The following is a 20,972-nucleotide window of genomic DNA, read 5'->3' as shown; positions in this document are numbered from 1 at the left end:
CAGACCCCCAAACAAGCACACGCAACAGACGTAATGCTGCTGCCTCACAACAGATGCTCATAGTGAGTTACTATGGTCACTGAGGAATCTGTTCTGTGGAGATAATTAGTAGAGAACAAGCTTGAGTTAGCTGGACCAACGAGATGGTGCAAAGTCTATTGACACACCCCCCTACCACCAAAACATACAAGAGACATACACTACATGACCAAAAGTATGTGGACACCTGCTCATCAAACATCTCATTCCAAAACAATGGGCATTAATATGGAGTTGGTCCCCCCTTTCCTGCTATAACAGAGCCTCCACTCTTCTACATTGCATTAGCGAGATCGGACACTGATGTTGGGCATTTAGGCCTGGCTCGCAGTCGGCGTTCCAATTAATCCAAAAGGTGTCTGTGCAGGCCAGTCAAGTTCTTCCACACCGATCTCAACAAACCATATGGATCTCACTTTGTGCACAGGGGCATTGTCATGCTGAAACTGGAAAGGGCCTTCCCCAAACTATTGCCACAAAGTTGGAAGCACAGAATCGTCCAGAATGCCATTGTATGCTGTAGCATTAAGATTTCCATTTAGGGGCCTCCCGAGTGGCGCAGCACTGCATCGCAGTGCTTGAGGCGTCACTACAGACCCGGGTTCGATCCCAGGCTGTGTAACAGCTGGCTGTGACACCCATGAGGTGGCGCACAATTGGCCCAGCGTCGTCCGAGTTTCCTTGTCCAATCGCGCTCTAGCGACTCCTTGTGGCGGGCCGGGTGCCTGCAAGCTGACTTCGGTCGCCAACTGGACAGTGTTTCCTCCGACACATTGGTGCGGCTGGCTTCCGGGTTAAGCGAGCATTGTGTCAAGAAGCAGAGCAGCTTGTCAGGGTCGTGTTTCGGAGGACGCACGGCTCTCGACCTTTGCCTCTCCCGAGTCCGTTTGGGAGTTGCAGCGATGGGACAAGACTGTAACTACCAATTGGATATCACGAAATTTGCGAGAAAAAGGGGTAGAGGTTCAAAATATATATATAATTATAATAAAACATTTCCCTTTACTGTAATTAAAAGGCTTAGCCCAAACCATGAAAAACAGCCCCAGACCATTATTCCTCCTCCACAAAACTTTACAGTTGGCACTATGCTCTAGAGTCCAATGGAGGCGAGCATTACACCACTCCAGCCGACGCTTGGCATTGATCATGGTGATCTTAGGCTTGTGTGCGGCTTATCGGCCATGGAAACCCATTTCATGAAGCTCCAGACAAACACTTCTTGTGCTGAAGTTGCTTGCAGAGGCAGTTTGGAACTCGGTAGCGAGGACAGACCATTTTTATGTGCTACGCGCTTCAGCACTCGGCGGTCCCATTATGTGAGCTTGTGTGGCCTACCACTTTGTGGCTGAGCCGTTGATGCTCCTAAACATTTCCACTTCACAATAACAGCACTTACAGTTGACCGGGGCAGCTCTAGCAGGGCAGAAATGTGATGAACTGACTTGTTAGAAAGGCAGCATCTTATGACGGTGCCACGTTGAACGTCACTGAGCTCTTCAGTAAGACCGTTCTACTGCCAATGTTTGTCTATGAAGATTGCATGGCTGTGTGTTTGATTTTATACACCTGCCAGCAAAGGGTGTGGCTGAAATAGTCGAATCCACAAGTAAAGATATTTCCACATACTTTTGTTTATATAGTGTACATGTACAGGTGTCAAGCCAAGGTGACTCTTTGTACTGCTCACTGTCCACCAAAAAGCAGTTGATAGGCCAGAACAAAAATGTATGTAGATGAATGGGGAATGGTAAAAGTGTGTTGGAAAGGTGTGATGATGGGTGAGGGGATAAGGTGAGTTTTGATGGATGGATGGATGGATGGAGGAGGGTAAGATGAGATACATGTGTAGAATAGGAGTGCATGGGTATTTTAAAGCAAAGGATTGGATGGGGCGACAGCTGAAAGTTTTCAAAAGCCATAGCCCTGATGACGCCAACTCACCCATACAGATGCCCTCTGGGTCAGGGTTGTGTCCAGGGGGGCAGTCCACCACACACCTATAGGAGCCCTCCATGTTCTCACACTGCCACGCCCCACAGATGCTCCGCCCCAACTCTGAACACTCGTCGATATCTGGGAAAGCACAGAACCACAGAACCCCAGTCAAAACCCAGCTAAACACTTATACACCCCACTGAACTGAACACAGTAGCGATGCTTGAATTGTGGTCCTCAGGAAATCATGATCGGCATAGAGAATGATGGGATATGTAGTTGTGTGACAGAGTGTTACCAACCCAGGCATGTGTCAGTGTCTGCCTGCAGGCGGTAGCCACTGTCACACAGGCATCTGTAGGAACCCTGGCTGTTCTCACAGGAGCCGCCAACACACCTGGTGCCATGCGAGCACTCATCGACGTCTGCAAAGAAACACACACAAACTCAGCATACCGGTATGCCCTATATGCCAACAAAAAAAAAATTCTCAAGGGGTGTTTGAAACAAACACCAAACAGTTGAAGACTTGGATGTCCTTGGATACCCTGAAAGTCCGTTGACCGAGACTCATAGAAAAAGCTTGACGTCATCACAGCCAGAGATGAAAGAGACAGAGAGAGAGACAACGGCAGAAGCAGATGTGACAGGCCACAGCAGGTTTCATCTTCTTCTTGATCTCTGCTGGACCCAATTCAATCTAGATGTCAAACAGGCCCTCCCTGGAGCCCAAACATCCTTCTTCTTGGGTCAGACCATCCTTTGGCTGTTACAGGGGAGGACAGTCTGTGGCCCCTTGGGGGTATTACTGTACTAAAGCCAAGCTGGAGTCTGGGTAGAAGAGCTGTGGGCCGGGACCCCTGTGCTTTGATTGTGGTCCGGGCCTCAGTCCCAGTCTGCTCCTCAGCTGTGGTTCTGCTGGTCCAAAATGAACAGGGAAAGCGGTGGGCTGAGCTGCGGGGGCTGAGCTGGGGGGGCTGAGCTGCGGGGGCTGAGCTGGGGGGGCTGAGCTGCTGGGGGGGGAGCTGCGGGGGCTGAGCTGGGGGGGGACTGCGGGGGAGCTGGGGGGGCTGAGCTGGGGGGGCTGAGCTGCGGGGAGCTGGGGGGGCTGAGCTGGGGGGACTGAGCTGGGGGGGCTGAGTTGGGGGGGCTGAGCTGGGGGGGCTGAGCTGGGGGGGCTGAGCTGGGGGGCTGAGCTGGGGGGGCTGAGCTGGGGGGGCTGAGCTGGGGGGGCTGAGCTGGGGGGATTGAGCTGGGGGGGCTGAGCTGGGGGGGCTGAGCTGGGGGGGCTGAGCTGCGGGGATTGAGCTGGGGGGCGCTGAGGTGTTTTATGGCCCATGTCCTATTGCTGGTTCACTGGGCCCATGTTCCCAGGATTAAACAAGGTCGTAGCCCCACCTCATGGGGGCCTATCGTGGAGCCATGTTCAGGCTGAAAACATATTTATACCACAGGAGGAGGGAAGAGGAGAACTCCCCTAACAGTAAATGCTATTTCCTCTGCTTGCCTCCTTTTGGCTTGGGAGGATCATGTGTCTGTCTTTAGCTAATTGGAATCCCACCCCTCAGCCTCAGTGATGGCACCTGCAAAAGTAATCTGCTGTTAACTCTGCTGAAGGATGTCCTGTTGTCAGCTTTACAGACTTGTACAACATGCAGGATGCTCACGTACGATGGCGTATCCCCCTAATTCATTTCCTCAGTGAAAGGATCAGTGAAATGACATGAAATGTTCAAATTGGATTACGACCAAAAATACTATTGTAGTGGTAATTGCTTATGATGTCCAGAACTCCATACGTATGTGGGCACGCCTGCCCGCCCGCGCGCGTGTCCGTGTTTATATACACACACACACACACACACACACACACACACACACACACACACACACACACACACACACACACACACACACACACACACACACACACACACACACACACACACACACACACACACACACACACACACACACACACACACACACACAGAGGACCTCACTCACTGAGCCTGAGCTCCTGCATAAATCAGGAGTAACAGAGTACAGCAGAAAATATTCCTCCTTGTCTAGACAGCGAGCTCAAAGGCTTCCTTCTCTGTTTTTTCTCTTTTTTTACTGCAGGAAAGGGCATTTAAAACAACTCTGGCACGGGGCAAGACTCCTGGCATCAAGGTCTTTGGTGGAAGAAAAGCAGAAACCATATGTGAAAGAAATGAAAGCCACTCTCTTCCAGGAGCAACAAGGCATCGGCAGGGAGAGAGACGGAGCCAGCAGAGCGGAGGGAACATGCGGCATGAGACGGAGGCGTTAGACAAGCATCCGACTAACATCGTATAAATGTCAGATACACATCAGTTGAACCAGAGAAAACCACAACCAAACATGGCACTGCTATCAATCAAACCACCGCTAAAGAACTGGTGTTGTGGATAGATCGTGTGTGTGTGTGTGTGTGCAGGTGTGTGCGTGTGTGTGCGTGTGTGTGTAAATGCTGATCGCCATTCACGGCAAGTCACAGCAAATAGAGTAACAGCCCCTCTATTATCAATGCACTTCTCTGAGATAGGAGGGTAAAGGAGTCGACAAAATTAAAAAGGTGCTTACGTGCATTTTTCCTCTACTACACCAACACATGGGGATGCAAAGAAAGAGCGACGCGAGTGAGTGAGAGAAGGAATGAGTGACTGGGTGAAGAAAATGAGTCAGTGAATCAGTGAGAAGCCTCCTAACACTTCTAATCACTCGAACTTGGCTTATATCGCATTTCACCAAGCCTCTTGGCCCAGAGAAACACCGCCACAACAACTGCAGATCACTGGAAGAGGCAGGGTGTCATATTATTGTGTGGCCTACCTTCACAGGTGTGTTTGTCCTGGCCGGCAGCGAAGCCTCTCTCACAGACGCAGTAGAAGGAGCCCTCAGCGTTGAGACACTCCCCGTGTGGGGAACACAGCTCCGGGTCGTCCAGACACTCGTCAACATCTGTTGGGGACAGTCAGACCAAGGCGCAGGTGTGAGGTCATTCAACATGACACACCAGGGAAAGAAGGAAGAAGGAAGGGAGGGAGATACAGGCCAGAGGCTTGTTAACTGTTGCAGGTGCCTCAGTGTCTGATTCCTTTGTACACACGTATAATGAAGAATGACATCAGCATTACCACAGGCAGGGGAGAAATGTGAAATCACCTGGCCTCTCAGCTTCTCTGGCACGCTCACATGATGTGGGTGTGCGTATGTCAGAATAAGTTAATGTATTGGTGAGAGTGTGTGTTCAGGTGTATGTGTGTGTGTATTTATAGGCATATCAAATTATTGCATCAAAGAGAGTGTGAAGGTGTCTGTGTCTGCATCTATGTCAGTGTGTGTGTGTGTGTGTGTGTGTGTGTGTGTGTGTGTGTGTGTGTGTGTGTGTGTGTGTGTGTGTGTGTGTGTGTGTGTGTGTGTGTGTGTGTGTGTGTGTGTGTGTGTGTGTGTGTGTGTGTGCACATGTGTGTGTCTTTGCATGTATGTTTTGAGTATGTGAGGGAGGGAGTGAGTGGCCGATACCTAGGCAGCTGGTGCCGTTGATCTGCTGGTAGCCCTGGGGGCAGCTGCAGTGGTAGGAGCCCATGTTGTTGACACACTGGCCCACCCTGTCACAGGGCATGGTCAGCTTCTGGCACTCATCCACATCTGCAAACAAAGGGACAGCTCTCAATACAGGCAACACACAGACAATCATGGACACACACAGACACTATGCTTTATGGGAAGATAGAGGACATGCTCGACCGGTGGCTGAGTCCGTTTCAGGGTTTTAATTAGGGTAGCTAGATATTTTCTACCATGTGTTTGTACATTACATGATTCAAAATACATTCAATTAGATTAACAATGTACAAAATATTGATACCAGTTCAGAAATCCAATCTTCTGAATCATTATCAGATTATTATATATACTGAGTGTACAAACCATTAAGAACACCTTCCTAATATTGAGTCCCCCCCCCATTTGGCCTCAAAACATCATCAATTCGTCAGACTCTACAAGGTGTTGAAAGCGTTCCACAGTGATGCTGGCCCATGTTGACTCCAATGCTTCCCACAGTTATGTCAAGTTGGCTGGATGTCTTTTGGGTGGTGGACCAGTCTTGATGCACATGGGAAACTGTTGAGCGTGAAAAACCCAGCAGCGTTGCAGTTCTTGACACAAACCGGTGCGCCTGGTACCTACTACCATACCTCGTTCAAAGGCACTTAATTATTTTTTCTTGCCCATTCACCCTCTGAATGGCACATATACATAATCCATGTCTCTATTGTCTCAAGGCTTCAAAATCTAACCGGTCTCCTCCCCTTCATCTACACTAATTGAAGTGGATTTAACAGGTGACATCAATAAGGGATCATAGCTTTCACCTGGATTCACCTGGTCAGTCTGTAGTGGAAAGAGCAGGTGTTCATAATGATTTGTACACTGCGTATATTTTAAGAACTTTTTTCAGATCTATCTAAACACAGCTAACTCCAATGTGTCCCAAAGACATTGTACTGAATGAGAAAATGTGTAATTGTGTATGTGAAGGTGTAATTGTGTATGTGAGGGTGTAATTGTGTATGTGAGGGTGTAATTGTACGCGCAAATGGTATGAGTCAAATGTATAACGGTATAAGTCAGTGTGTAATGGCAAGGGTCAGAGGATAATGAGAGTCTTACCGTCACACTGGTCCCCTGCCGGGGAGGCCCTAAAGCCGGGCCCACAGTTACAGAGGAAAGAGCCCTCAGTGTTTTGGCAGTGTCCCCTGGTACACACCTGCTCATCCTGACACTCATCCACATCTGGGGCACAACACACAACACTCTTAGGCAAAACCATCACACAAACCATCACACAAAAGCAGTAAGGCTCAGGGTGCTGCACTGAGAATTCTGAGCGGTGTCACTAAAGTCAATAACATCCAACATGGCCCATTCCTATTTGAGGATGAGATCATGCATAAAAAGAGGCATAACACATCTAGCACATTAAGAAATAATAATACTTTTAATAATGTAAATTTAATGCACAGGTGTGTTCAAAGTATTGTCAATGCTGTAGGACTTTATACCACATCTTGAATGCCCGTTGTGTCCTCACATTGAATAAGTCATATTTTGATACAGACTTCCTGAGCAAGGTAGCAAAGAGAGAATTCTTATCATTTCAGGTGCCAGAGGGCAAATTGGGCCAGGTGGGCCAGGTGAACAGCGGCATATTGATGTGGCATATTGGGAGAAATATGAAAACTCAGTGTTTCATATAATTTCATTGCCCCAAACAGACCAAGTTGGTTATTGAAATTCCATAATTTATTCAGCAGGACCCAATAGCTTCACTGTGGGCACTATGGTCCTCTGAAAAAGTTGGGAGCTGCCGGGCAAATCCTGAATGATTTATAAAAGTGTGCTACAAAGCCTCAATCTTAAAGGGGAATTTGACCAAAAATATATTTTCACGTGTATTTCTAGTCAATCCACAATACATACGGTCTGGAAATCTAATTTAGCCTACAGTTGCATCATAGCTATCGAAACACGCCTTTTGTCAAAAAGTTGCATAGCCGAGTCAAAGTACTCGCTAGCTGAATCCACCTGTCGCGCTGTTCATATGTGTTCAACCGACTGTGGGTGTGTAATTCAAATTATCTCTGTGACCAATGTTTACTAGAGCTCGGCCCGATCCCTACCCATGTCCGCGACGTTCAGGCCCTACACTACCCAGGCCTGATTGGTTCTGCCCGAAACCAGAAATGATAAATAATTTCCTCAGTTAGTAAATTAGCTGCTCCTCTCTGTGTGTCACTCGCTTCCTGCTGGCTCTGCATGTGTGTGAGTATAGCAACGGCTCCACTTGGGCTGCTCTGCTCAGAGCATGGCTGTTTGCTACTTTCCGTCACTCTAAACTCCGGCAAATCTCAAGGAACATGATTCTTTTCTGTGAAATAATCTCTCCTGTCATATATTTGATTACGGTGAAGCACTTTTGGGACACCACAGGAGGTTTTGATGGCACCTTAATTGGGGAGGACGGGCTCAAAATAATGGCTGGAGCAGAATTAGTGGAATGGTATCCCCATGTGTTTGATGTCATTCCAGTCATTATTATGAGCCATCCACCCGTCAGCAGCCTCCACTGTTTGACACCTACTGTTGAACCAAGTTCAATCCACACACCGACCACTCTACCCAGTTAGAGAGAGGGGAATCTTGGGAGTTGTAGGAATTGACTCAAATGGACAATGGTGAACATCTGGACTGATCAGGACATTCAAAGCTAGATATCTAGACATCGTTTTGAAATGCCTTTTTTTTGTGTGAATGCATCTACCTTGGGACTACTGAAAACAACAAAACCACTCAATTGCATGGGTAAAATAGTCCTTTAAGCAAGGTGCCTTGTGACTGGCAGGAAATACTGTGGAAAAAGCCAAGAAAAAGTGCTTCGCTGGGCTAAACTGACAGTCTTAGGCAGGCAGAGTCATTAACTATGTCACATATACAAACAGTGCCCGAACAAATGAGTAATTATGGGGTAGTACTTACTTTTACAGCATTCACTCTGTGCAGCAATTATGCTGTATATATTTATGGGCATTCTGGAAGTTTCTAACCAGTGGCTAATTCAGCTTGGGCTAAAAGGGTGATTCTCTAAACGATGACATCATCCAGTTATAATGTCATCCAGTCTTCTAGATCATTCAGGGACTTGGTAGAGCTAGTTTGGGGCTGTCATTTGAAAGTCAAATAGAACCATGAAAAACTAGATAGACACTACGGATTAGAATTAGGATGTTACCTTCGCATGACTGTCCATCTAAGCTGAGTGTGAATCCATCGTTACACAAGCAGACAAAGTATCCCTCAAAGTTGGAGCACCTCCCGTTGGCACAAGTTGACGGGTCCAGGCATTCGTCTACGTCTGGACAGAGTCAAGAAAATGGGAGTCAAACACTTTTACAATGTGCTTAATATCTCAAATGTCTAAACATGCTGGCATGTTAGGAAGGATATTTGAAAAATAAACTCCAGCACACTGGTATTTGTGATTAATGGATTGGACCAACCTTCACCTGGGTTAAGGTAATGCACCTGGAACTGCATAATGTGTGTAAACAACCCTCATTATCTTGGATAGGATACAACCACATTAACACAGTCCTTGTACAGTTGCGCTGAAATATATTAACACACATGTAGTTTTCTTAAGTAATTCCCTATTTCTTCTAAAATAAGTTCAAAAATATATATTGGTCACCACAACTTGTGATTAGATTTTCAACATTAAACAACCAATACATTTTTGTAAACTAATGTTCACAATTTTAATTGAGAAACTAAAGACAAGTGGCATGGACAAAAGTATTGGCACCCGGAGCTAGAACTTGGTTGCGCAGCCTTTCACCAAGATAACTGCAGAAGGGTGCCAATATATTTGGCCGTAATTTTATGTGTCCATGGTTGGTATTAAACAGAAATGGATTAGGTTCCTAGAAATTCATGTTAAATATGGCTGTGCAACACTGTCCATACAGGTTTGGGCTGTTGTTTGAAAGTCACATAAAACCATGAAACATAGAGATAGACACTAGGGAAAAGAATCAGGATGTTACCTTCACATGATTGTCCATCTAAGCTGAGTGTGAATCCATCGTTACACAAGCAGACAAAGTATCCCTCAAAGTTGGAGCACCTCCCGTTGGCACAAGTTGACGGGTCCAGGCATTCGTCTACGTCTGGACAGAGTCAAGAAAATGGGAGTCAAACACTTTTACAATGTGCTTAAATATCTCAAATGTCTAAACATGCTGGCATGTTAGGAAGGATATTTGAAAAATAAGCTCCAGCACACTGGTATTTGTGATTAATGGATTGGACCAACCTTCACCTGGGTTAAGGTAATGCACCTGGAACTGCATAATGTGTGTAAACAACCCTCATTATCGTGGATAGGATACAACCACACAAACACAGACCTCTTGAAAGTTGGCATGATCTAGCCTTAGAAGCTAAACCAGCACCACTACCTCCAATGAGACTTTGGAGGGTCTCCTTATGGGATTGTCTGTGTGACCCAGACATCTGCAGGCTGGGTTACTGCTGCTATAAAGGCCTATCTGGACTGTGTCATTAGGTCTAACGATTTCCTGTTCCGACTCGTATCATATCTACCCGCTGTGGCTGGGTCAGGATACTGTGTGAAAACTACTCACAGCCATCCACCACATGCAACACAGACTCTCTGGAAATGCTGAGTGACGCACCTTTCCTAAGGTGTTCTTTGGCCTTGTACAGTTGCGCCAAAATATATTAGCACACATGTTCAGTGCTGTGAAAAAGTATTTGCCTCCTTCCTTCTTATTTTTTTGCCATTTGTCACACTTAAATGTTTCAGATCAAACACATTTAAATATTACACAAGGATAACCCAAGTAAACACAAAATGCAGTTTTTAAGTGATGATTTTATTTATTAAGGTAAAAATGCTATCCGAACCTTCATGGCCCTATATGAAAAAGTAATTGCCCCCTAAACCTAATAACTGGTTGTGCCACCCTCAGCAGCAACAACTGCAATCAAGGGTTTGCGATAACTGGCAATGAGTCTTTCACATCGCTGTGAAGGAATTTTAGCCCACTCTTCTTTGCAGAATTGTTTTATCCTTTTTGGGATAGGGGGCAGCATTTTCACTTTTGGATAAATAGCGTGCCCAGAGTGAACTGCCTCCTACTCTGTCCCAGATGCTAATATATGCATATTATTATTAGTATTGGATAGAAAACACTCTGAAGTTTCTAAAACTGTTTGAATGATGTCGGTGAGTATAACAGAACTCACATGGCAGGCAAAAACCTGAGAAAAATCCAACCAGGAAGTGGGAAATCTGAGGTTTGTAGTTTTTCAAAGCTTGGCCTACCGAATACACAGTGTCTATGGGGTCAAGTTGCACTTCCTAAGGCTTCCACTAGATGTCAACTGTCTTTAGAAACTTGTTTCAGGCTTCTGCTATAAAGGAGGGGGGAATGGGAGCTGAATGAGTCATGGGTCTGGCAGAGTGTCTCAGGCTTGTGACGCGCGCTCCCGACAGAGTTAGCTCTCGTTCCAGTGCTTTTCTTCAGACATAGGAGTTCTCCGGTTGGAACCTTATTGATGATTTATGTTAAAAACATCCTAAAGATTGATTCCATACATCGTTTAACGGAACACGTCGAGTTTTTGTCTGGACGAAGTGCTCGCACCTCATGAAGATGGATTACTGGGCAGAACACGCTAACAACAAGTGGCTATTTGGACATAAATTATGGACTTTATGGAACTTTATGGAAAAAATCAGTTATTTATTGTCAAACTGGGATTCCTGGGAGTGCATTCTGATGAAGATCATCAAAGGTAAGGGAATATTTATAATGTTATTTCTAACTTCTGTTGACTCCAACATGGCGGATATTTCTTTGGCTGGATTGGGCTTTGAGCACCGTACTCAGATTATGCTTTTTCCATAAGTTTAAAAAAAAATCTGACACAGCGGTTGCATCAAGGAGAAGTCTATCTTTAATTCTGTGAATAACACTTGTATCTTTTATCAATGTTTATTATGAGTAGTTCTGCAAAGTCACCGGATGTTTTGGAATCAAAACATTACTGCACGTAACGCGCCAATGTAAACTGAGATTTTTGGATATAAATATGCAAATTATTGAACAAAACATACATGTATTGTGTAACATGATGTCCTATGAGTGTCATCTGATGAAGATCAAAGGTTAGTGATTAATTTGATCTATATTTCAGCTTTTTGTGACTCCTATCTTTGGCTGGAAAAATGGCTGTGTTTTTTTGACTTTTTTTGACTTTTAGGTTATCACCTAACATAATAATATGTTGTGCTTTCGCTATAAATCATTTTTGAAATCGGACATGGGTAGATTAACAAGAAGATTATCTTTCATTTGCTGTATTGGACTTAATGTGTGAAAGTTACATATTTCAAAAATATATTTTTGAATTTTGCGCGCTGCCTTTTCAGCGGAATGTGGTCAAGGGGTTCCGCTTGCGGAAATCCTGCCCTAGAAAGGTTCATTCAGCCACATTGGAGGGTTTCCGAGCATGAACCGCCTTTTTTAAGGTCAAGCCACAGCATATCAATCGGATTCAAGTCCGGACTTTGACTAGGCCACTTCAAAACCTTAATTTTGTTTTTTTTAAGCCATTCAGAGGTGGACTTGCTGGTGTGTTTTGGATCATTGTCCTGCTGCAGAACCCAAATGTGTTTCAGCTTGAGGTCATGAACTGATGGCCGGACATTCTCCTTCAGGATTTTTTGGTAGAGAGCAGAATTCATGGTTCCATCAATCACAGCAAGTCGTCCAGGTCCTAAAGCAGCCCCAGACCATCACACTACCACCACCATATTTTACTGTTGGTATGATGTTATTTTTCTGAAATGCTGTGTTACTTTTACAGCAGATGTAACGGGACGTACACCTTCCAAAAAGTTAAACTTTTGTCTCGTCAGTCCACAGAATATTTCCCCAAAAGTCTTGGGGATCATCAAGAATTTGTTTTGCAAAAAGTGAGACGAGCCTATGTTATTTTTGGTCAGCAGTGGTTTTTGCCTTGGAACTCTGCCATGGATGCCATTTTTGCCCAGTCTCTTTCTTATGGTTGAGTTAAGAACACTGACCTTAACTGAGGCAAGTGAGGCCTGCAGTTCTTTAGATGTTGTTGTAGGTTCTTTTGTGACCTATTGGATAAGTCGTCACTGCGCTCTTGGGGTAATTTTGGTAGGCCGGCCATTCCTGGGAAGGTTCACCACTGTTCAAAATGTTCTCCATTTGTGGATTATGGCTCTCACCGTGGTTCGCTGGAGTCCCAACGCTTTAGAAATGGCTTTGTAACCCTTTCCAGACTGATAGATGTCAATTACTTTGTTTCTCATCTGTTCCTGAATTTCTTTGGATCACGGCATGCTGTCTTTCTTTTTGAGATCTTTTGGCCTACTTCACTTTGTCAGACAAGTTCTATTTAAGTGATTTCTTGATTCAACAGATTTGGCAGTAATCAGGCCTGGGTGTGGCTAGTGAAATTGAACTCAGCTTTTCAAAAAATGTGATTAACCACAGTACATTCATGATTTAACAAGGGGGGGCAATTACTTTGTCACATAGGGCCATGAAGGTTCGGGTAGCTTTTTTCCCTTAATAAATAAAATCATCACTTAAAAACTGCATTTTGTGGTTACTTGGGTTATCTTTGTGTAATATTTAAAAAAAATGGATGATCTGAAACATTTAAGTGTGACAAATGTGCAAAAAAATAAGAAATCAGGAAGGAGGCAAATACTTTTTCACAGCACTGTAGTTTTCTTAAATCATTCCCTATTTCTTCTAAAATAAGTTAAAATATATATATTGGTCACCACAACTTGTGATTAGATTTTCAACATTAAACAACCAATTACATTTTTGTAAACCTATGTTTACAATTTTAATTGAGAAAATAAAGACAAGTGGCATGGACAAAATTATTGGCACAACGGAGCTAGAACTTGGTTGCGCAGCCTTTCACCAAGATAACTGCAGAAGGGTGCCAATATATTTGTCCGTAATTTTATGTGTCCATGGTTGGTATTAAACAGAAATGGATTAGGTTCCTAGAAACTCATGTTAAATATGGCTGTGCAAAACTGTCCATACAGGTTTGGGCTGTCGTTTGAAAGTCACATAAAACCATGAAACATAGAGAATTAGGATGTTACCTTCACATGATTGTCCATCTAAGCTGAGTGTGAATCCATCGTTACACAAGCAGACAAAGTATCCCTCAAAGTTGGAGCACCTCCCGTTGGCACAAGTTGACGGGTCCAGGCATTCGTCTACGTCTGGACAGAGTCAAGAAAATGGGAGTCAAACACTTTTACAATGTGCTTAATATCTCAAATGTCTAAACATGCTGGCATGTTAGGAAGGATATTTGAAAAAGAAGCTCCAGCACACTGGTATTTGTGATTCATGGATTTGGCCAACCTTCACCTGGGTTAAGGTAATGCACCTGGAACTGCATAATATGTGTAAACAACCCTCATTATCGTGGATAGGATACACACGAACACAGACCCCTTGAAAGTTGGCATGACCTAAGCTAAGAAGCTAAACCAGCACCACTACCTCCAATGAGACTTTGGAGGGTCTCCCTATGGGATTGGCTGTGTGACCCAGACATCTGCAGGCTGGGTTACTGCTGCTATAAATATGGTTGGGTAATACTGTCCATACAGGGTAGGGATTTCACTCATAGAATGTGTGTGTTGATTCTGCTGCAGGTCTCCCAGGCAGCTAACATGATGTCTTGGAGCTAGGATTAAACCTGATGTGAGGCCTAATGCACCACATTGACAAGACAGACAAAGTACCACCAGACTGCCCTCTATCTGCAATACTGTACCCAGCGACCTAGTCTGCATTCCACATGTACAGTGCCTTGCAAAAGAATTCACCCCCTTAGCGTTTTCCCTATTTTGTTGCATTACAACCTGTAATTTAAATAGATTTTTATTTGGATTTCATATAATGGACATACACAAAATAGTCCAAACTGGTGAAGTGAACTGAAAACAATTACTGAAATTAAATTAAATTAAAAACTAAAAAGTGGTGCGTGCAGTATGTATTCAGTATGTATTCACCCCCTTTGCTATGAAGCCCCTAAATAAGATCTGGTATAACCAATTACCTTCAGAAGTCACATAATTAATTGAATAAAGCCCACCTGTGTTCAATCTAAGTGTCACATGATCTGTCACATGATATCAGTATATATACACCTGTTCTGAAAGGCCCCAGAGTCTGCAACACCACTAAGCAAGGGGCACCACCAAGCAAGCGGCACCATGAAGACCAAGGAGCTCTCCAAACAGGTCAGGGACAAAGTTGTGGAGAAGTACAGATCAGGGTTGGGTTATAAAAAATATCTGACACTTTGAACATCCCACAGAGAACCATTAAATGCATTATTAAAACATTGAAAGAATATGGCACCACAACAAACCTGCCAAGAGAGGGCCGCCCACCAAATCTAATGGACCAGGCAAGGAGGGCATTATTCAGAGAGGCAACAAAGACACCAAAGATAAACCTGAAGGAGCTGCAAAGCTCCACAGCGGAGACTGGAGTATCTCTCCATAGGACCACTTTAAGCCGTACATTCCACAGAGCTGGGCTTTACGGAAGAGTGGCCAGAAAAAAAGCAATTGCTTAAAGAAAAAAAATAAGCATAGACGTTTGGAGTTCGCCAAAAGGCATGGGGGAGACTCCCCAAACATATGGAAGAAGGTTCTCTGGTCAGATGAGACTAAAATTGAGCTTTTGGCCATCAAGGAAAACGCTATGTCTGGCTCAAACCCAACACCTCTCATCACCCTGAGAACACCATCCCCAGTGAAGCATGGCGGTGGCAGCATCATGCTGTGGGGATTTTTTTCATCGGCAGGGACTGGGAAACTGGTCAGAATGATGGATGGCGCTAAATACAGGGAGATTCTTGAGGGAAATCTGTTTCAGTCTTCCAGAGATTTGAGACTGGGACGGAGGTTCACCTTCCAGCAGGACAATGACCCTAAGCATACTGCTAAAGCAACACTCGAGTGGTTTAAGGGGAAACATTTAAAAGTCTTGGAATGGCCTAGTCAAAGTCCAGACCTCAATCCAATTACGAATCTGTGGTATGATTTAAAGATTGCTGTACACCAGCAGAACCCATCCAACTTGAAGGAGCTGGAGCAGTCTTTCCTTGAAGAATGGGCAAACATCCCAGTGCCTAGATGTGCCAAGCTTATAGAAACATATCCCAAGAGACTTGCAGCTGTAATTTCTGCAAAAAGTGGCTCTACAAAGTATTGACTTTGGGGGGGGTGAATAGTTATGCTTGCTCAGATTATCTGTAGTTTTTTTTTGCCTTATTTCTTGTTTGTTTCACAATAAAACAATTTTAAAAATTGCATCTTCAAAGTGGTAGGCATGTTGTGTAAATCAAATGATACAAACCCCCCAAAAATCAAATTTGTAAGATTGTAAGGCAACAAAATAGGAAAAATGGGGGGTGAATACTTTCGCAAGGCACTGTAGCTGGTGAGTTTTCAAAGGTGGGCTGTATATGACCAACAGCAGGGTAAAAAACATATTACTGTAAGCGGAGGATAGTATGAAACGCTAAAGATTAAATGAGGATAGTCTTAGAAATGCTAAATATTGATATCGTCTCACTAAATACCTCGCCAGAAATACAGTCTGTCCTAATTCCCCTTGCTTGCAGTCTGTGTGAGGGCTTTGAGAAGACAGAGAAGCAGTGAACCAGTGCTGTGGCTCAGGGATTCGGGGGAAACTCTTGGACTTCGTAGTAAAGGCGGAGTGTAAGAGAGATGGAGTGGGGGACGAGCCAATGTCAATACCAGCCGCAGGACAAAGCACACACCTAACAGCAGAGCAGTGGGTGTTCTCCCCACGTTCATACAGACACACACACACACACACTCCTATACAATATATACAAAAGTATGTGGACACCCCTTCAAATTAGTGGATTTGGCTATTTCAGCCACACCCGTTGCTGACTGGTGTATCAAATCGAGCACACAGCCACGCAATCTCCATAGACAAACATTGGCAGTAGAATGGCCCATACTGAGGAGCTCAGTGACTTTCAACGTGGCACCGAAATAGGATGCCACCTTTCCAACAAGTCAGTTCATCAAATTTCTGCCCTGCAAGAGCTTCCCCAGTCAGCTGTAAGTGCTGTTATTGTGAAGTGGAAGGCCACACAAGCTCACAGAATGAGACCGCCGAGTGCTGAAGCGTGTAGCATGTAAAAATAATTTGTCCTCGGTTGTAACACTGCATCTGGAAGCAACGTCAGCAAAATAACTGTTCGAAGGGAGCTTCATGAAATGGGTTTCCATGGCTGAGCAGCCGCACACAAGCCTAAGACCACCATGCGCAATGCCAAGCATCGGCTGGAGTGGTGTAAAGCTTGCCGCTATTGGACTCTGGAGTGATGAATCACGCCTTCACCATCTGTGTACTACAAATACCTGGGTGTCTAGTTAGACTGTAAACTCTCCTTCCAGACTCACATTAAGCATCTCCAATCCAAAATTAAATCTAGAATCGGCTTCCTATATCGCAACAAGCATCCTTCACTCATGCTGCCAAACATACCCTCGTAAAACTGACCATCCTACCGATCCTCGACTTCGGTGATGTCATCTATAAAATATCCTCCAACACTCTACTCAACAAACTGGATGCAGTCTATCACAGTGCCATCCGTTTTGTCACCAAATCCCCATACACTACCCACCATTGCGACCTGCACGCTCTCGTTGGTTGGCCCTCGCTTCATACTCGTCGCCAAACCCACTGGCTACAGGTTATCTACAAGTCTCTGCTAGGTAAAGCCCCGCCTTATCTCAGCTCACTGGTCACCATAGCAGCACCCACTCGTAGCACGCGCTCCAGCAGGTATATCTCACTGGTCATCCCCAAAGCCAATTCCCCCTTTGATCGTCTTTCCTTCCAGTTCTCTGCTGCCAATGACTGGAACGAATTGCAAAAAATCTCTGAAGCTGGAGACTCACATCTCCCTCACTAGCTTTAAGCACCAGCTGTCAGAGCAGTTTACAGATCACTGCACCTATACTTAGCCTATCTGTAAACAGCCCATCTACCTACCTCATCCCCATACTGGTATTTATTTATTTATTTTGCTCCTTTGCACCCCAGTATCTCTACCTGCATATTCATCTTCTGCCGATCTACCATTCCAGTGTTTAATTGCTATATTGTAATCACTTTGCCACCATGGCCTATTTATTTCCTTAACTTACCTCATTTGCACTCACTGTATATATACTTTTTGTTTTCTTTTGTTCTACTGTATTATTGACTGTATGTTTTGTTTATTCCATGTGTAACTCTGTGTTGTTGTATGTGTCGAATTGCTACGCTTTATCTTGGCCAGGTCGCAGTTGCAAATGAGAACTTGTTCTCAACTAGCCTACCTGGTTAAATAGAGGTGAACTAAATCAAATAAAATCTGGCAGTACGACGGACAAATCTGGGTTTGGCGGATGCCAGGAAAATGCTACCTGCCCCAATTTATAGTGCCAACGGTAAAGTTTGGTGGAGAAGGAATAATGGTCTGGGCCTGTTTTTCATGGTTCGGGCTTGGCCCGTTAGTTCCAGTGAAGGGAAATCTGAGCGCCACAGCATACAATGACACGATTCTGGGCTTCTTTGTGGCAACAAAAGAAGTTTCAGCATGACAATGTCCCTGTGCATAAAGTGAGGGTAATACAGAAATGGTGTGTTGAGATCGGTGTGGAAGAACTTGGCTGGACTGCACTGAGCCCTGACCTCAACCCCATTGAACCCCTTTGGGATGTATTGTAAAGCCGACTGTGAGCCAGGCCTAATCGCCCAACATCTGTGCCCGTCCTCACTAACGCTCTTGTGGCTGAATGGAAGCAAGTCCCCGCAGCAATGTTCCAACATCTAGTGGAAAGCCTTCCCAGAAGAGTGGAAGCTGTTATAGCAGCAAAGGTGGACCAACTCCATATTAACGCCCATGATTTTGTAATGAGATCTTCGACAAGCTGGTGTCCACATACTTCAGTGAGGTAGTGTATGTTTAAACTGTACATGCGTGCACACACACACTCACGCACAAGACACAGAACGATGGATTGTCAAACAATTCTTCTTTTTTTTTTCAACTCCAAATTGGTGGAAGGAATTTGAATGCAGAGCCAAGCCGCTCCAGTAATTTCGATGCTCCGGATTATTTGTGAGGGAAGGAGAATGTTCAGTCCCATACCGACACACTGTCCTCCCTGGCCCTGGAAGCCCTTTGGACAAAGATCACACTCATACGAGCCTGGGAAGTTGATGCACAGGCCGGACGGACACACACCCAAGTCCAGACACTCATTTATATCTATGAGAGAGAGAGAGAGAGTGAGAGAGAAAGAGAGAGACAGAGGTGTGGGGAAATGAGTTATATAAAAGAGGCAAGGAGAGAATCAACACCAAAAAAGGCCATTGGTTTCAGTGGGATGAGTGCTTGATGTGTGAGTAAGCCATATGCATACCATGTTATTGATAGGTCAAAAACAGCCATGCCCTTGTCTTACCATGAAACCCCCTCTAATTCTCCTGCCCCTAAAGCTCTCAAAATAGAACCCAAATATGTAAAGGGTGCGTCCTGTACCTTCACACTGGCCTGTTGGGCTCATCCTGTAGCCACTGTCACAGTGCAAACAGGTGTAGGAACCCACGGTGTTGACACAAAACTCATCCTCAGGACACGTGTGGGTGTTCAGACACTCGTTTAAATCTGAGAAAAGGATGTAGAGGGGGAGGGGCGAGACGAAGAGAGAGAGAGACGGAGATGGGAGAGGTTTGAAGATAGCAGAGCAGTCACTTGGCTCCAACAAAGACGGTACATTCAAGAATCTTTCAAGAATAACCATTCCTTTTTTGGTACTCACCCGAACCCATTAAGCATAATCCCCAAAACCCTGGCGAAATGTGATGGAGTACCAATAATTCTAGTGCTGTGTCGCTAATGTTGTACAACCATGTCAGACACTACTCCGTCCAATGTCAACAATGGCAGCGTAAGTTCAGGCTAAAATTGATGGAATCTCTTGATCTGTCCATCGATCTGTGCCAAACCTTCATTTACCCCAGTCTGAGTGTGATATCCATCTATCTAAACTATTTGGACAGTCTGGCATTACAGAGGGCTAGGAGTTTGGCTCATGACACCCTTTCCTTGACTTTAACTGAATAACATGGACATTGCTGATTCATGCCAGGCCTATCCCTGCGTCATGCCCTCCTAGCCCCCCTAAGATGGACCAATGCCAGGCTAAAGTGACTGGAACTTCCTCTGAGGGCTCTGGGCGGGACTTCCTGTGGGACATTAAAAAAAGACAGAACAAACGAGGAAGGAAACAGGGACCCCTAATTTGCCTCTTAAACGGTGTGATACCAACTAAAATAATCTCCTCAGCTGGGTATCCAGGATACCACTCCCCTCCTTAGAAACCAAACATCCCCCACCCTGATGTGGAAGTCCATGAGTCAACAAAACAAGCCACAGACTGCACACAGACTGCACACAGACTGCACACTTTATTTTTGTTTTAAGGTGACATGTAGTGTTTCTTCTGAGTAAGCCAGTGTTTTTTTAGTCTCGTTGTCACCGAACGTTCCATCTGCCTATAAAATACTTAGGGCTGTCGTCCTCAAGTTGTCTGTTTTGGTGCTCATATCCACATATAAATCCCTTGCAAACAGTAATAAACTATACTCTCATGTTTCATTTTCAGATGTTAGTCTGTTACAGTAGAGTTATGGGGAAATAATCACCAGCTTTTTGCCTCTGCAAACCTAATTTTGTGTCATTTTGTGGAAGAGAAAACGTGTGTAGAAACACCAGAAACCACCTAATGACAGTGTTCCCAGTATTTATATCCCAGGATAGGGAGGATGATGGGGAGGACGTCACTAATGGGCTACACTGTGGTCACCTTCTAAAACGTTGCCCCTATCTCCAGGGAGGGGGGCTAAGCCAACAAGGAACTATACTGAAGAGAACTGGGGAAATGAAAACACCCAAATGGCTATCTAAATGGCTATCCAGGTATTGAATCTCCTAGGCTTCTGCTATTGTCTCTGTATTTCAGGGAGCGTGGCGGTATGTGTGTGAAATGGCTTTACCAATGCAACTGGTTCCCTCCTCATCTGTCATGAAGCCTGGTTGGCACACACACAGGAAGCTGCCGGGAGTGTTCTTGCAGCGGCCGTTAGAGCACAATGATGCAGAATCCAGGCATTCATTAACATCTATCCACAGGTACAGCATGGCAGGAGACATGGGATGGAACATGAGTCAACTTGCTTAGAAACATACTG

General features: G+C 44.9%; 1 protein-coding gene across 1 annotated transcript in view; it reads right to left on the bottom strand.

The window, feature by feature from the left end:
- LOC139411247 (latent-transforming growth factor beta-binding protein 1-like) overlaps positions 1–20,972 on the bottom strand; it is a 137,652-nt gene that overhangs the window by 33,147 nt on the left and 83,533 nt on the right. The window contains 11 exon segments of the mRNA XM_071157290.1: positions 1,984–2,115; positions 2,280–2,402; positions 4,834–4,962; positions 5,527–5,652; positions 6,679–6,801; positions 8,798–8,920; positions 9,612–9,734; positions 13,757–13,879; positions 18,868–18,987; positions 19,261–19,386; positions 20,778–20,903. Of these exon segments, the coding sequence (XP_071013391.1) occupies positions 1,984–2,115; positions 2,280–2,402; positions 4,834–4,962; positions 5,527–5,652; positions 6,679–6,801; positions 8,798–8,920; positions 9,612–9,734; positions 13,757–13,879; positions 18,868–18,987; positions 19,261–19,386; positions 20,778–20,903 (1,374 nt within the window).

Source organism: Oncorhynchus clarkii, chromosome 1 (genome assembly GCF_045791955.1).
Source record: "Oncorhynchus clarkii lewisi isolate Uvic-CL-2024 chromosome 1, UVic_Ocla_1.0, whole genome shotgun sequence".
In the NCBI taxonomy this organism is placed as follows: Eukaryota; Metazoa; Chordata; class Actinopteri; order Salmoniformes; family Salmonidae; genus Oncorhynchus; species Oncorhynchus clarkii.
Note: the sequence above shows the minus strand (reverse complement) of the source record. Positions and strands in the feature narration are given on the sequence as shown.